This window comes from Puma concolor, chromosome B4 (genome assembly GCF_028749965.1).
Source record: "Puma concolor isolate L17-30 chromosome B4, mPumCon1.1.hap2, whole genome shotgun sequence".
NCBI classification, from domain to species: Eukaryota; Metazoa; Chordata; class Mammalia; order Carnivora; family Felidae; genus Puma; species Puma concolor.
This window is the reverse complement of record NC_141673.1, coordinates 66,202,560-66,220,154: the sequence shown is the minus strand read 5'-3', so window position 1 is coordinate 66,220,154 and position 17,595 is coordinate 66,202,560. Positions and strand designations below refer to the sequence as shown.

At 45.2% G+C, this 17,595-nt stretch overlaps 1 protein-coding gene across 5 annotated transcripts in view; it reads right to left on the bottom strand.

Annotated features, from left to right (window-relative positions):
• FMNL3 (formin like 3) overlaps window positions 1-17,105 on the bottom strand; it is a 53,996-nt gene extending 36,891 nt beyond the window's left edge. For 3 of the 5 annotated variants that reach the window (XM_025930141.2, XM_086713458.1, XM_025930143.2), the window contains exon 1: window positions 16,681-17,105. In XM_025930141.2, the coding sequence (XP_025785926.1) occupies window positions 16,681-16,806 (126 nt within the window). In that variant the 5' untranslated portion in view covers window positions 16,807-17,105. The remainder of the gene's footprint in view (window positions 1-16,680) is intronic. The other 2 variants (XM_025930142.2, XM_086713460.1) reach the window with 1 other exon arrangement.
• Window positions 17,106-17,595: the final 490 nt, after the last annotated feature.

Sequence of the window (17,595 nt, the reverse complement as noted above, 5' to 3'; positions counted from 1 at the left end):
TGGAACTCATGCCAGATGCATTGGAAAATAATCTGCAGACGTGAGCACTTTACAAGGGATTCACCAAGTGCCCTGACTGCCAGGGCCTGAGGATAATGAGTGCTTGTGTGATGCTGATTCCGCTGAGCAGTGAGTAAAAACAAAATAACCACAACCACAAACGAGAAGCCTGTCCAAAGTAAGGGGCTCAAGCATATTCTGGACACAGAAGGTTTAAACAAAGACACTCTTCCCCAGTTAGCTCTCATCCATCCATTCTAGAACATTGTATGGGCCTCACTCTAAGGCTGCCACTGAGGGGAGGGGAGTATGTGATCTCCAATCTACAAATGAACCCACATAAGAGTGGCCCCTACCACCCCAGGGTTCAGTACTGTCCCAGGAGCACACGTCTGGACCTGGGCAGGCTTATGCTCACTGTTCTGGCCTTGCTAAATGCCCCAGTCCAGAAGGCTCTTAAAGTCTGATCCTTCCATGGCTGTATAAGAAATGAAATGTGCTAAAGGGCAGGTCAAGGGCTATGCCAGTTCCTGGAGATCCTAAGGCCTTTGGATAGGTCACAACAAGGCCAACGTCATCAAGTGGTAAAGCAAGGTGGCCACAGTGTGGTGGGCAGTTCAGTGATTTTACCACTTGAGGTACATAAAACCAATCCCTACCCATCAACAATAATTCATACTTCTTGAATATTCTTATTGGGCTCCTTAATACTAAATCCCTTACTTTATGAGGTTAGTGGTCTTAGAATATTTCTACTTAAAATTTATTAAGCACCCAGTATCCCAGACACTGCCCTGGATCCTTTACATATGTTATTTAATCCTCACAAAATCCCTAGAAGTTAAGTATTATTATCCTGATTATATAAAGAAACTAAGGCTCAAAGAAGTTAAGGCCCTGGCCCAAGGTCACAGAGATAATAACTGGCAGAACCAGGGTTCAAATCCAGATTCATTGAGCCCAAAAGCTCTTGCAAAAGGCCTGGCTGAGCAGGCAAAAGGAATCCCTGAACTCCCTGCAGTTTCCTAGGTCAGATTTCTTATTCTTCCATTGGCTAAGAACACACAGAATGACTTGAGGAAATCTTGAGAATCAGGCCTGAGGAGCCCTTGAAAGACAAGTAACTATTTACAATCAGTGAAGACCCTGCCCAGCCCTGCGAACCGCTCTGACAAGTGGATTGGGGAAAGAGACGACCACAGGCTCTGACAGGGACCCACCTGGGGCTAGGAACCAGCTGTGCCTCCAGATGAATGCTAATCTGACCCTTGTCCAGACTCGCTGTGCTGCCAGAGGGAGCCCCCTTCTTGAGACACACTCCCTCAGGAGCTGGGATCCAGAGTCTACAGAAAGTAGTCCTTCACTTTCTCTTATACCTCATCCCCCAAAAGTGCCTTGCCACCTTATCTAAAATATTGCCCCTATAACTCTTCTTACCTTCTTTTTCTCCATGGCACTTACTGCTACCTAACATTACACTGCATACCTATACATTTGTTTATTGTTCACCCCAACAGCATGAACTCTGCCAGGCAAGTTTGTCTCTCTCATTTACTATGGTATCCCTAGTGTCTAAGATACAGAGCACTCAATAAACTTTGTTGAATGACTGACTGACTGAATGAATGAATGAATAAACAAATAAATCGTTTAAAAACTCTACTTCTATCCCAGTGGGCTACATAAGAAGACTGAATAATATGGACTTTGCAGGAAGCCCCATCAAACCTGTTGTTGGACACTTACATCCCTTCCAAATATCCCCCTAAAGTTTTGCACAGCTCACCCCCCAGACCCCCAAACCCCAACCCTCCCCAGAGCAGGTACTAAAGGGAGAAAATGGAGCAGCTCCTAGGGAGGAGACACATTTCTCCTCCACTTAAATACAGCCCAGGACCTCTGCAAATTAAAAGCTCCCTCTTTACTGAATCCACTCAGCTTTAGTTATAGGTCGCACTTTTTATTTTTGTAACCAGCCAACCCGCCAAATTATAGGCTCAGGCCACTGGCAGGAACGCCAAACACTGAGGCCAGCTTAGCACAGGCACTGCCCTTTCTGGCCTGAGGGCGGGTATAGGAGTGAGGACTGGGCACCAGTCAAACCTGAAAGGACAGAGGGCATGATCACTCTGCTGGGCAAAGTCGAGTGAGGAGCCTGGTATCACTCAGGCCACCACGCTGCCCAGAGGGGAGCCAGATTCCGGGACTCTCCACACAACAGCCATAGTGAACTCTTAACATTATAAAGCAGATCAGGTCACTCCCTCTACAATTGATATCCAGACTCCTTACCAAGGCTGACAAGGTCCCCCGTGACCTAGGCCCTGCTCACCTCTCTCCAGCATTCTTGTAAACCAATCTGATGTTCCTGCAGGTCCTCAACTGTGCAGAACTGTTTCCCACTCTCTGGTTTTGCACAGATTGTTCTCTCTTCCTAGAAAACCCTTCCCCGAGGTCTTTACATATGGCTATGTGAGGGGTCAGGGCAGGTAGGTCTGCAAGACTGGGGTTGAGAGACCACTAAGGAATCTGTTACAACAGACCAGGTAACTGATGAGGACCAACTATGGCCTGGCAGTACATATGGAGAGAAAGTGAGAGGAACAGTAGCCTAGAGTGACTCCCAGGCATCTGGCCTGGATGTCTAGCTGGAAGAGGGTATGGTACCATCCTTCTACCTTCCACCCCAATAGTGTGCAAGAAAACACTAGGAGGTAGAAAGCGGCTCACAAACACTAGATACTGTTACTATACAATGAGCTACATTTATTGAGCACTTACTGTGAACAAGACATTGTTAATAATATAAATTATTTAGTGCACGATAAGATTTCATACTAAAAGAAGGTAAGAGAGATTTGGCAAAGGAAAGAATGCCCAAAACCTGGTGACTAGAAATGGAATCTTCTAAATTTTTGGACTTCTGTAGTTCAGGGGTAACATATGGATCATCCTCTATCCAGTGATACTTACATGAAATTATTCTGATTTTGTAACCTGTAAGGACTGAGTCACCATTCATTTCTCCTATATTTCAATCGTTCAGTTTAAAGAGCAAACCCATGAATGGCTATGAACCACTTACCAACTAATCTCTATTCCCCACTGAAAGCCTAGGCAAGAAGGCCCCCACAGCCTTTTCCACCAATCAGGGACTCTTCCGACAAAACTCTGTGAACTGCCCATCATCCATCCTGATCCAAGCTCAGCCTCTGTCTGTAACTAGGCTCCTCTGTCCCAGCAGCAGAGCTCCTGGCTGCCCCTCACATGGCTAGCTCGTTCTTCCTCTTTAATCTCTTTAATCTCCTCCCATCTGCTCTGGCCTAGAACAGCCTCCTAACTCCTGATCCACACCTGTCACCTTTTGACCTGACTGGAAGTCCCTGTCCTTCTTAGAGTACTGCCTGGTTAGCAATCCTCTGCCACACCGATCCTTCCCTAACTCTCCAATCCTTCTGTACTTGTAACTGTGTGACCCCATCACCTCACGATCTCATTTGGCCTTCACAAATGCATGTGACCAGATGCACATGTTATGGATAAGACAACTGAGGTACACAAAGAGTCTTGTAGACAATCTGATGACACACACTTATTCAAAGTACAGTTCTAAGTATATATTTTGTCTCTCCAACTTGGATAGTGATCATTGTCTTCTATTTCTTTGGAATTCTCTGAAGTACTCAGGAAAGTGCTATGTTTATAGCAGGCACCCAAGACACATTTTCTTAATAAGTCAAGAAAGGCAGGAAAATGAAATGAAAGCAGAAAATCTCTCCTCAACTTCCAACGTCATTTTTGGCCTTCATTTAGGGGGAGTCTTTGTTATGCACTCTCCTAACGACTTGTTCTTTGCCTCTAAGCACATTATCATAATTTGCAATTAAGTATTTATTTGCTTAATATCTGTCTTTCCCTCTAAATTCCACGAAGGCAGAGGTGATACTTGTTTTTTCACCACCAGCGTATACCCAATGATATCGCTGGCACATAGTGAGTAAAAAACAAAGCAAAAATCCCCCCAAAAACGAAAACCAAAACTAAACACTTGAATAGCCCATGTCCTGGTAGGATAAGTCTAGCTGATTCCCAAGTCCAAATCTTCCCACCACACCTCTTAGCAGAGGAAAACTTGTTCTGGAATTTCCCTTATATTCTGCCTTAATCTACACAATCCCCTCCAAAGCAGCACTGAGGACAAGGGGCTGACTCTGGAAAGAGAAGAAAACCATAGTTTAGAACATGGGCTTGGAGTCAGACTGCTTGGATTCAAATCCTGACTTTATCACTTACTAACTGTGTGATCCTAATTGAGCCTCCCTGGTCCTCAACTTCCTCATCTATAAAATGGAGATAATAATAACTATTTCATACAATTGTGATGACTAAATGAGATGATGTGTGGAGAGCTTTGCACCGTGCCTGGCACCCCATCAGCACTCAGGAAATGTTAGCTATGAACATGATTAGCAATCTGTATTCCTGGGAGACAAGAATCTAGAGAATGTGGCTTCCCTGGGGGTCAGGGCTGCTAAACTGACTTGACTTTGAGAAACTTAGCTGCAGTGAAGTCCAGGGCTCACATTTATTCTCTTTGCTGATTTCACCTGCTACAGCTCTGCTAAGGCTGGAGCTACAGCTTTCACTGTCCTAGAAATAAAAGAGGCTAAAAATACACAAGCTGGCTACATCTAGGGACCAAGATCATGATGGCATTAAAGAATTTAAAATACAGCCTCAGGGCAGAAGAGCATCTCCTGGATTCTTTCTACTCTAAAAACTAGTGCCAGCTCAGCACAGGGCAGGGAATGGGGTGCGGCCAGTTGCTGACCCCACGGGTGTCCTTCTCTTACGCTCTTCTTTTGCCTTAGTGCAGAGAATAAGAAGGAGGAGCTTTCTACTTTGCAATAAAAGTTGAGTACTCCTCCCCTATTTTTCCCCCTTTTGCCTCAGAGGAGGAATAAATGCACAAGTACATATTACAAAAAAAAATTTTTTTCAATCAAATCAAAAGCTTACAGAATAAAAAATAAGTCACTGTTCAGCCTCCAACTCTATCCATTCCCCTCCAAGGGTCACCACAATTGACAGTTTGGTGTTGACTCTTCCAGGCCTTTTTTCTATATGTTTACACATAAACATATGCAACTTATAAAGCATTATACACAGTCTTCTTTAATTGCTCTTTTAGATGATTATATTTACACACAAACACACACAGCTTGGAGATTCCCATCAGCCACAGCCATTTACTGAGTGCCTACCCAGGGCCAGTTATTTGGCTGTACAGTGATAAGCATACATAAAGTCTCCACCCTCATGGAGTCAACAGGCTCAGGAGACAGATAATAAAAAGTAATCAACAAATAATTTAAAAATAAAAAAACAATACAAAAAATTAGTAAGATGCTAAGATAGAGAATAATAAGTGAAGGAAGCCTCTCTGAGAGGTGGCTTTTTTTTTTAATAGGCGGTATTTTTGTTTTTTAACTGAGACCTGAAGTATACGCTGGATCAAGTCATTTGGAGATCCAGAGGCAGTCCAGAAGAGGAAACAGCTTGTGCAAAGGCCCTGAGACAGAAAGGCGCTTGTACTGAAATGAAAGAAGGCTAACATGGAGCTTGGTAAACAGGAGGGTGAGCGAGGTCAAAGAGGTCAGCAGGACCAAACAATGTACAAATCTTAAGGGCCAATGCCAGAAGTTTGCTTTTTTCCTATTGTACAAAAGGAAGCCATTAAAGGTTTTAAGCAGGGGAAAGATGCTATGTGATTTAGACTTTAAATTTGGCTGCTTTATGAAGAATGAATAGGGGGATGGAGAAAGGGGCAATAGGGGAAGCTGGGAGGCCAGTTGGTTGGATATGATACAAGTAAGAGCTGATATTGCTTGGACTGAGGCAGTGGCAGTAGAGATAGAGAGAATGGGTAGATCTGAGCCATATTTTTAGAAATGGAATCAGCAGGGCTTGCTGATAGGGTATGGGAAAGGGAGAAGGAAAAAATTAAGGATGACTCCCAGCATTTGCCTTAAGTAACTAGGTGAATGGAAGAGAAACAGATTTGACCACAAAATAGACCATTGGGTTGTTCCCAGTTTTTTACTGTTAAACAATGCAGCCCTGAGGATTCTTTACACGTACCTTCATGTACATGTGTAAACAGTTCTGTAGGATGGTTTCCTAGAAGATGGCCTGGTTAAAGGGTATGCACATTTGAAATTGATAGACACTATAAAATGCCCTCTAAAATGCCTCTACTAAGTTACCCTACCATTAATAGTGTATTATTGTACTATTAAAGACAACCACAGACATTATCAATCTCTAAAATTTCGCTAGATGATTAATATAAAAAGTGTATATTTTAAATGTTCATTTTCTTGACTTCTAGTGAGATTAAGAATTTTTTTTCCTTTCCTTGAACTTTTAATTACATAAGTAACACATAAGTACATTCTCCTTGTAAAAAATGTAAACACTGTAGATAAAGGTAAATTAAATTCCCTTTGACTTTCCTGTTCCTTCCAATATGGTTCCCCCTTCCATCCCAGAGATAACCACTCTTCTTAGCTCTATTTGTATCCTTCCAGACATGTTTCTATGCATTAAACAAATCTATGTATACAATCAAAGATTAAGCATTTTTTAAAAGTTGTATTTCTAGCAGTCCTTTCAACATGAACAAAAAAAAAAAAAAAACTAAAAATTTTTGCTGAAGGCCTCTCTAAGTAAATGACATTTAAGTAGAGACCTTCTCCAGGTTAGTTAACCGCTCTGAGCCTTGGTTTCATCACCTGTAAAATAGAAGTGAAATAAATGCCCCACAGAGCTGTTGACAAGTTAACTGACATAACGCATGTAAAACATGTGGCATATACCCAACAAATGTTAATTCTCTTTCCTTAACCTATGCAAGTTAAATTGAGGCATTTGGTGGAAACCAGAAACTGATCTATTCCTATAAGGATGAGATGGGAGACTCTACCCAGAAAATGTTTTTAATGCTGTCTTAAAAAAAAAAAAACTTTTTTTCATAATAAGGCCCCTAAAAGATCTGAATTTTTCTTCAGAGATTTTACTATGAAATATTCCAAGCAGCCAAAAAACATACAGGTCATTTAAAAGTCTTTTAGTAGTAGCAGTAGCAATAGCTGTTGTAAGGTAGAAAGCAAGAGGATTTAACTGCTAGAGACTGGTTGTTCACAGTTCCCTCTCAGGCACACCCTGGGAAGCCGACTGCCTGGATATTCCCAGAGAATTTAGGCCTATATGGCACTACCTCCAAACACAGGATATGAGCTAACCTTTGGGTCTCCCTGCAAGGATGCCAGTGGTTCCCCTGGTTTATCAAAGTACATCCTGTCATCCCTACCTAGATGTTCCTGGAGGTTGAGGGTGTAGCTCAAAAGGGCAGACCCCACCACACAGTGTCCTTAATCAAAATTAAGTCAAAATGTCCAGGGGCCAGAATATCTCCCTCTGAATGGGAGTCAGCCAAGTTTGATCAAGCTCTCTTGTTTGGAACCACCACCAAGAGACGTCATTTCATCTGACCTGATAACCAGGGCTTCTCCTTACAAAACATCAAGAGTACTTGTATCTTGTACTCACTCAGCTCTACCTTCCCATTACTCTAGGCTCAAAGCCAGAGATTCCTAAGCAGATCCAAGAATAAACTTTAACCCCCCAAAATATTGTGTGTGCACATATGCATTAGGGCAGGGAGAACCAGGGGTCACACGTCTAATCAGATTCGAAACAGGGCCTGTTACCCAAAAGATTCAGAAGCATTGCTGAAAGATCTCTCACACATATTCCCAACCTAAAAGAATTTTTACCCTGGCTTAAGGAGCTATCTGGGGTGGGTAAAGGTCAGCAGTGGAGTATGCATACCCCACACGGCTCCTTGGTAAGTTTTAGGGTAGGGCCCAAAGCACAGAGGGCATCACGGAATCAGGGCTTAAACCTAAAGACAGAAGTCACAAAAGAAGTCCACTTCTTGCCTGAGGGCATAACAGGGAAAATCAAGAAAGTACCAAAAACTATGGTTGTGCCTTCACTTTCGCTGCACCTGAAGCTTCATCCCCAACTGAGACACAAGGCAATGGAGGTACAGATTAGTAGATGAGGATTCTCAGTGGGGGTGCTATCAGCATGTGGACAGGATCATTCTTTACTGTGCTTGACTGACCCAAACACTGTAGGATAGTTACCATCCCTGACCCTCAGGCACTAAGTGCCAATAGCACCACCCAGTTAGTGTGATAACCAAAATATCCCCACTTGTTTCCAAAAACTCCCTTCTGGGATCACACCTCCCACACTTGACAACCACTTTTATTTATTGGGAACAGAAGTTGGTGTAGTGGGCAATGTATATGACACAAACATTTCCTGGTAGAACCGTTATAGGTTACAAAGTATTTTTACTATGTTTTCTACTGTAAATATCCATCAAACCCTGTAAGGTAGGTATTATCATTACCCATTTCATAAAGAATGAAATTTGCTCAGAAATGTTATAGGCTTTCAGCTTCAGGTCATTCAGCTGAGGGAAAAAAGTTATAAAGTAGGATCAGAGGGGTGCCTGGGTGACTCAGTTGGTTAAGCGTCCAACTCTTGATCTTGGCTCAGGTCATGATCTCACAGTTCATGGGATCAAGCCCAGAGTCAGGCTCTGTGCTGACAGTGCTGACTGCTTGGGATTCTCTCTGTCTCTCTCTCTCTGCTCTCCCCAACTCTGCATGCATGCAAGTGCACTCCCTCTCTCTCAAAATAAATAAACATTTAAAAAATAAATAAAGTGGGATCAGAACCTATGTCTTCTGACTCCACACCGTATGTTAAGTGACTGGAATTTAAATAAAAACTTGAAAAACAAAAAGTTTTCTGATTCCAAAACTGATGCTCTTCCTTTCCAATAATCAGCAAGAGCCAGCAAAAGTCTCAAACCAGCTACTTCCACCCAGAATAGATGCTTTTTAAAAAGTTTCATGAGAAACACTTGGGAAGATCTAGGGATTGGCTTCCCAGCTCCCTGCTAGGAAGCCTGTAAAAACTGAGCAGAAACTAACTCTACTCTAAGCTTCAGGTAAGCAGTTCTTAAAACAAGATAACCATCTCCTGAAGTACCAAACACAAGGCTCATCCCTAGCTCCTACTTCAAGAAGCACTGGGTGACTGGAGGAGGGTATGGCATTCTCTAGTCTAGACTTGGGTCGATGAGCAAGTAGGGAAAAAAGAGTATGCCAGCTCTGTTAATGCTTCTAGGGAACCAGAGACAAGGCTACCAGCCCAACTCTGGATGGGGTTGGGAAGGTGGTAAGAGAGGAGGAGGGGATAGGAGGAAGAGATAAGGACAAGAACTGAGCCATCACATTGTAAACAGCCTAAACCCTTCCTCTACTGGCAAAATTCATCATGTAAATAATTCTGCCAGCCCTTTGTGGTGCTGAACATTATTTGCAACACATTAAGGATCTCAGAGTACTTCATAAACTGAGAGAAATATGCAAATTAGTAAATCTGGGGGTGAGGGGAAAGGTACTTCCAAAAACCCCTATCCAGTTCCTCTCCTACCCCACGCAGAAACTCCCAACCCACAACTTTGTTGCGAGGGGATGAAAGACAGAAAAGGTGAGAGAATCTGGAAAGAGGAGGATTCTGAAAGATAAAAAGAGTAGAGAGCAGGGTGGGAGGGAAAGAAAACCAGAGCATCTCAAGGACAGAGAGGCAGCTTGACAGCTCCACATCTTTCTTGGGTGATTCATTCTCCCTTGTGGAAGGAAAACAACATACAAAGATGTGGCTTTGCTGAGGGAGGCAAAAGAGAGACTGGAACTGGGAACCCAGGAATTCTAGCTGTTCATCTCATCTCTATTCTGCAACACACTTCTTCAGGGATGACAAAAACCCCTTAAATTCCCAACTGGTGCTATCCAAAGGGGGAGCCCTAAAGTACCCAGCAAAGAGCTGGGGGGTGGGAGGGCTGTGTGGAGACAGCACCCTCTCTTATCTTCAAAGGAAAAGGTCCTTCCTCTTCTCTGAAGTGCATTTCCGAACTGGAATGAACCCCCGGCCTTTCCCTGGCACTGCTTCAGCTCAGCTCAGACTTGGGAAAAATGCTTCCCCAGAAAGGAGGTGACCAGCCTGGCCGACCAGTTAACACACCAACTTCAGGCAGCCAGTACTGCTGTCCCCGGGGCCCGCCGCAGTCAGTTCTGGGGCGGAACTCTGGTCTTGACCACAGAAGCAGGGCCCTGGCTCCAACCAGCCTTCCCAGGCGACCTCAGGGGCAGGGGAGGATCTGTGGTCTCATTTCCTTTCCACCTTGGCTTCTTTTTTCACTTCACTGAAGATTAGCTATTTCCACCATGACCAGTTCCTGTTCTCACCAGCTGTAGCGGTTGTTTCCCCACAGACAGAGCTCTGAAACACTGGTGTGCCTGCCACCTGGACCGTCCCAGCTGCAGACTTGTACCAGACCCAACAAGTCCCGAGCTAAGGGTTTCTTCGTCCCAGATAAAATAGCAGGGAGAAGAAATTAAGGGACAGGAAGCAATTCCAAGAACTCCACAGTAGATACACCAGTGTCCATTTTTTTTATTATTTTAATCTTACATAATATGCTCTTTCATATGTGAAAAAGTTAGATAATAAAAATGTGGAAATGTATACATTTATTACATAGAAATATGTATATGTAATAAATCCCCAACAGAGAGCAAAGGTCACAAAAAGATGGCCAAAACACTTATGACGAAATGTTGAAAGAAAAATGCAAAGTAAAACAAGACACCATTTCTCATGAATGAAATTGGCAAAGTTTTAAAAATATTAAACATCCAGTAATGTTTAGCTTACAAAGAAAGGGAGAGATGCACGCTATCAGTGAAAAAGCTAACTAGTACAACTTTTTTAGAAGCATATTTCTCAAAGGACCTTAAAAAGCATATTCCCTTTGACCCAATAATTACACTTCTAGCAATTTATCCTAAATAATCAGAGATGCACACAAATATTTATGCACAGGATAGTCCTCACAGTGTTATTTATAGTAGCAAAAAAGCAAAATATAAGATAAAGCAGTAAGAAAGTACTGTACTATGGAACACTATCCAGCCATGAAATTATTAATACTAAAGAATGTTTAAACAAAGGAGAAAATGCCTAAGATAGTAAAATAAAAATCAGTTTACAAAACAATTTTCATAGTATAATCCCAATTGTTAAAATACATATAAGTACATCACAATGTTAATAGTAGACGGTGAGATTACAGGTGATTTTAATTTTTTTATTAAAAAAAATTTTTTTTAACATTTATTCATTTTTGAGAGACAGAGACAGAGTGTGAGTGGGGGAGGGGCAGAGAGAGAGGGAGACACAGAATCTGAAGCAGGCTCCAGGCTCTGAGCTGTCAGCACAGAGCCCGTCGCAGGGCCCGAACTCACAGACTGTGAGATCATGACCTGAGCCGAAGTTGGACGCTTAACCGACTGAGCCACTCAGGTGCCCCTTAATTCTTTTCTTTATTCTTTTCTACACAGTTTATACTTGTTATGTTTTAACTTCTAAATTTGCTTATCAAACATGTCTTATTGTCATAATCAGGAGAAAAGAAGCTTTTCTGAATCCTCCTCCCTCCCTTTGAGGATACTCACATGCATTACTCCCTTTCTAAAAAACATTTGGCAATGTGTATTTAGGACCTGAAAAATTTTATATCCTACCACCTAGCGAGTTCAATTTTGGATTTCTATCCTAAGGAAAACTCTAAATATTGAAAAGGTTTTGTACACCAAGATGTTCATCACAGCATTGTTTATGATGGCAAACAGAAGCAAACAACTTAAATGTCCAACAATAGAACAGTTAAGTACACAATGGTACATTCACTTGAGGCACCACTGTACAAGCATTTAAAAATGTTTACAATGACTAGCTTGGGAAAACTAGTGAAATAACAAAGCCAACCCCCCCCCCAAAACAAACAAACAAAACACCACCCCAGACTGGATTAAAAATATATACATAGCAATATTACAACACTGTACAAAACCTTATGCAGAGAAAAATATGAAAAGTTTTAAAACGCATTGGCTCCATTTGGTAAAGGAACTAGAGAAAATGTGGATGGGGGCGCCTGGGTGGCTCAGTCGGTTAAGTGTCTGACTTCGGCTCAAGTCATGATCTCACGGTCCGTGAGTTCGAGCCCCGCGTCGGGCTCTGTGCTGACCGCTCAGAGCCTGGAGCCTGTTTCAGATTCTGTGTCTCCCTCTCTCTCTGATCCTCCCCTGTTCATGCTCTGTCTCTCTCTGTCTCAAAAATAAATAAACGTTAAAAAAAAAATTTAAAAAGAAAAGAAAATGTGGATGTTTTTCTTCAATATAAATCTCTAATCTTTTCTCCTTTCTAAATCACCCATACTTTTCTCAGGGAATGAGTACTACTTTAAGAGAAAAAAGAAAAAAAGCTGAAACTCCCTCTGAGCAAAGAAAACATTCCCAAATGACAAGAAGTCCACTCCGTCAGTCCTATTGCCTCCACCCCACACACTTCTCCCAGTCTAAGGCAGGGTCATATGGGAAGGTCAAGGGAATGAGGCTCCTAAGGTCTTCTCAGTGGGGTCTCTGAGCAAGGGGTTCCTCTGACCAGCTGCTGTCAAGGGTCCTTTCCCTCCCCCATGTCCTATTCCAGCCCGAACTAATTCACCACAATCCCCAGGGCTGGGAAAAAAATTTCCACCATGGCCATTTGGAACTTGATATTTAGTCCAAGTTTTTCCCAGCCCCTTTCTGTGTCAAAGGAGGCCCTCAAAGCCTCTTAGACAACTAGCACCCAGTTTAGCTTAGCTCCCACATCAATGCTACACTTACAGCAAAACCCCAAGCCATCAGTCATCACCAGGGAAATGTGAGAGGAGGACCCATGGTAGGGACAGGCTCTGTCATACAACCCCACCCTTAGGCCCTGAGAGCCTCCTCCTAAGGGATATCCAGGGTTTTTTTCTGGCATCAGAACCTTTGGACTCTGTTTCAAGTTTGTAATAAGTCAGCAAAGAGAAAAATGAGGGTACAAACACAAGGGCAGACGGCTATCCTTCCAAAGCTCTTAAAGCCCTCTGCCTCCCGTCTCTATCTAAGCAAAGGCCAGTACTGGCCAGAATACTAATTTGTGCGAAACTGAGCTTGGGTAGTAATCTAGTTGGGACCAAAACACAGACTATGGCTTTATCAGACCAGAGATAGGTTCTCATTCTGGTATTAATAGAGAAGCTCCAATAGCTGCAGCATCCCTAAACTTGTCAGTACTCAATAGGAGCTGCTGCTCAGACAGGGTGGGTAAGGAAGGAACCCAAAGAAACAGCATAACACAGACTCACAACCATTTTTCATATTAGGGCACACCTAGAAAATAATACTATTTGTACAGCACATGGGATAAATGGTAGAACTAATCCCAATCAGAGGTGACCAATCAGGGACCTCAGCTGCCCCCAGGGATAAGGGAATTAGTATCCCAGCATAGCAGTAGGGAAGCCTTGCATTAGGGCACTGGGCTGGGTTAGGACTCTTGCCATCAATGTCCTGAACAAATCACCTCATGGCCTCAGACCTTGAGCTCTCCAACGTTGGCTGACAGGCTGTGGGTCAGATCATGTGTCTACACCAGAAAGCTGGGAGCCTGTGGTCTTGACTCACAATGATACAACTTTCCCAGCCAGTGTTCTTTTCAGGGGGGAGTTTCCACAGATACGTTTCCACAGATACAGTGGAATTGGGGGAAGCCCTCCATCTGACAGCAGATGGCATATCCTGAGTCTAGCTACACAGAACAGGGTAATTGGTTTCATCAGATTTCTAAACTTAAAATCCTTTTTGGGAATACCAGTGATCTCAGATCTGAGTCACTGCTGGGAGCTACAAATTTAAAAGCTACCACTTACTGAGCATATAGTAGATGCCAGACTCTGCTATCTAAGTACTTGACTTCCCGTTTCATTATATGCACAAAGCAACTTCATGTGGCAATTACTCTTATTATCTCCATTTATAAGAAACTGGGACTCAAAGATATTAAGCAACTTGCTTAAGTCCAAACACTTTTCTAACTAGAGACTGTGGAGAGGCCAGTATTTCAGCCTACTTTGATTTGAAAATCCATCCATACGCTTAACCAAGACACTTCAACAAACTCCCAAATAGCTTTTTCATAAACCAAATCAATCATAGTGATGTTAACAATCTGGGAAAGAAAAAAGTAAGAAAGCAGCAACTTGTCTGACTCACAATCAAGAAAAAAAAGCTAATCTATACTGAGTACCTACTGGGTACCAAGGGCCTTGTATACATGGTTCATCTAGTTCTCATAAACCTACCAGGACAGAGATTATTACCCCATTTTCTAGATAAGGAAATCTATAAAATTTACAAATGAGGCTCAGAGAGGTGAAGACAGTTACTAAGACAGACCTTGCTTTTTCTACTACAATATGCTTCTCCTGACTATTCAAGAAATACACCTGAGCTTGCTCTAGGTTCAAGTATCCAACAGCCAGTACTGTTCCCAAACAGTAGGATAGTAGAAAGAAGGATAGTAAAAAAGGGCATGTTTCAGAAGCAGAGGAAAGAGAGTTCTCTAAGTGCCCCCAGAGAAGAACTCAAATTCCCAAGAAAGCATGATTTTCCTGTGTTGGAAAAGTGAGGTAAAATCCCCTCCTCCCATAAGACAGCTAACTAGCCCTGGCCTGCCCTGTCCCAACCCCCCAACAGCAGCAGCTCAGGCACACAGAAACAAGACCAAAACAAAAGCCAAGACGAAACAAATCAAAACTTTATACAGATAGTATAACTTGCAAGTGGGTGGTCCTGTCTCTGGCTTGACCTGTGCTCTTTGGGTGCTCTGGTTAGTAATCAAGACACCATGTGCATTTTGTAGATATTAAGCCATCAATTTGCCAACTAACTAAACAAACTTGTCAACCAAGCTCCAGTGAGGACATGACTGACTCTGGTTCTGAGCTCTTACAACCTGGCAGGTAGCCTGGCAGCCCCTATCTAAGGCAGCTCCCCACCCAGTCCACCTCGAACCATCCCTTTCTCTCCAATTTCTGTAACTACCTCCTGTCAGCTCACTGGGGGGGGTTTCACACCCCCACTGGAGTACAGATTCCCTCCCACTCGTTCTCCCAACAGTTGAGCTCTTGTTCTCAAGGGCACCAAATCTCAATCTCTCCTCCTCAGCCTCTGAGTTGGCCACAGCATGTTAGTAATCACTGACTCACCCAACCCCTTGAGGAGGCTGGGGGAAATGCAGAGGGCCACAGGATGTGTGGCCCAGATCCCTCTGGCCCTCTGCAGACCTGACGGGGCCGAGAGGTGCCAGTAACACCACTTCCCCTTGGAATGCCTCTAAGCTGGCTGTGGTGCCAGTGGGCTAATGTCAGGCTCTCCACCATCGGAGAGGCCAGGATCTCTAGACAGTCCCACTGATGCCAACAGATCTAATCTCCCAATTCCAAGGCAGATGTAATCCAATAAGGCTGCTAAGTCCACAACTATTCCCTCCGCATGGGCAAAGGCAAAGACGGCCCTTCAGGCCATACCAACAATAACAGCAGCATTAACCCCTTTAGAGAGTTCTTTGAGGAACTGGGAACTATTTCCCCAAGTTTCTCAAAGGTTTACCTCTCCTAGCAAATGTTCTGTCACCTAGTTCACTTTCTTTCTCCAAAACTTCATTTTTACCTCCAACATATTTTCTGGCTCCATCTCAGTGATACCAGCTCAGATCCTCTCTATCCACAGGGCCATTGACATCAATGTCCAATTCCCACACCAAAGGAGATTCCCAAAGTCAGCTTAAAATTCATCTACACAGGTCTTTGGGGAACCTACATAAAGCCTAAAAAGAAGCACAGGCAAAGAACACAAACCAGCCACCAGGGCTTAACATAAAAAGAAGGAGAAAAAAAGGGAGGCGGGATAGTTTGTGTATTGTTTCAATTGGAAAAATACACTGGTGAAATGGCTTATCCACATGTTCAGCCTTTTAGGCAAATCCACTATAACTTTGCAGGATGCCTGCAGGCCATTCTGAAAATAAGTAGAATGGCATCACTCTTTATTCCACCCCCTTCAAGAGCTCCCAGCCCCCTCTCCGTCCCCCCCACCGCTCTCCCCAAACATCTGGTCTAGGCTAGAAGTGGGACCCACTCCCTGGGAAGCCTCCATGTTAACGAGAGGCAGTCTTCCCAGTCCGAGAACCCTGACTTAAGCTGAGGAAGGGGCCGGCCCCAAGTTTCTGAATTCCCCGCACCAGCCAGAGACTTAGAAGTGAGAATTCCAGGGACCCGGGAAGGCTGTCGGGGAAGTGGGGAGAAGTGAGAGGGTTGCAGAGAAGGGGACTGGGAGGAGGGAGAAGCGTGGATCCTGGGGAGGTCCCAGGCTGAGGACCCCTCCTCCGAAGTGTCCAGCGGTTGAGGCCGCGGTCGAGAGGTCCCCGACGGGGCTGTCGGGCGGCCAGCGGCTGCTCAGAGGTTGCCAAGAAGGCACTGAGTCTGTCGGAAGCGCCCCCCTTAAGGGGTGGGCCGGATGGGGGAACCCGGGCAAAGTCCTACCCTGGGCGCTGGGACCTCGGAGACGGTAAGAGGGGGAAGGGACTGGGCTCAGCTCTCACCAGCACCAGGGCGAACCTCTCTTCCAGTTCACAGGGCTCAGGCATCGGCATCTTGCCGGGCGGCGGCAGCAGCGAGACTGAAGGCGGCTCGCCCGGGCCCCCCTCGGCGCTCTCCAGGTTGCCCATCGCGGCGGGGCCCCCTCGGGGGCCTCAGCCCCCCACCTCCACGCCCGGGGGCCTTGGGCTCGGCAGCTCCGACCCGGCTCCTCCCTCTGCGCCGGCTCCCCTAGTCTCGACTCCTCTGCCCCGTGAGGGGCGCTGGGAGCTCCACAGGGTCCCGCAGGCGGTGGCGCGCGGCGAGGGCGGAGGCAGCGCAGCGGACAGCGGCACCGAAGCGACCCGTACGCCGGCCACCGCTCTCGCTCACACCCGCCGCCTCGCCGCTCTCGGCGCGCCGCTCCTGCCGCTGCCCCTCCCCGCCCCCTCGCGCTCTTTCCCTTCCCTGCACCCCCCCTCGCTTCCTCCCACCCACTCCCGGCTGAGACTCCGGATTCCCCCCCGTGCGCTGACTGCAGCCCGCGCGCCGCGCGCCCCATTCATGCAGGGCCCGCCTCCCGCCCACAGGCCTCCCGGGCGTCCCGCCCCGCCCCCCCCGCGCCTGATTGACGGCCGTACCTGCCAATCGCAGCGCCTCCCGCCCCCCGGCGGCCTCGCGCCTGGCGCCTAGCGCGCCCTGGCGGCCCCGGTACGAATCGAATCACCGTGGTTGCTGAAGGTGTGAGGCGCCTGCTTGGACATCCGGGAAATGCACCCGGCCCTTTCCCGCAAGGAGCTCGTAAAGTATACAAATAAGTAAAATACAGGGCATAGTGTGTAAAGCTAACTACAAGAGAAGTAGGATGCTAAAACAATTAGAATGCTCAGGACACGGAGAGACCACATCTGTTAAGAGTTATCTCCAGGGACTCTTATTTG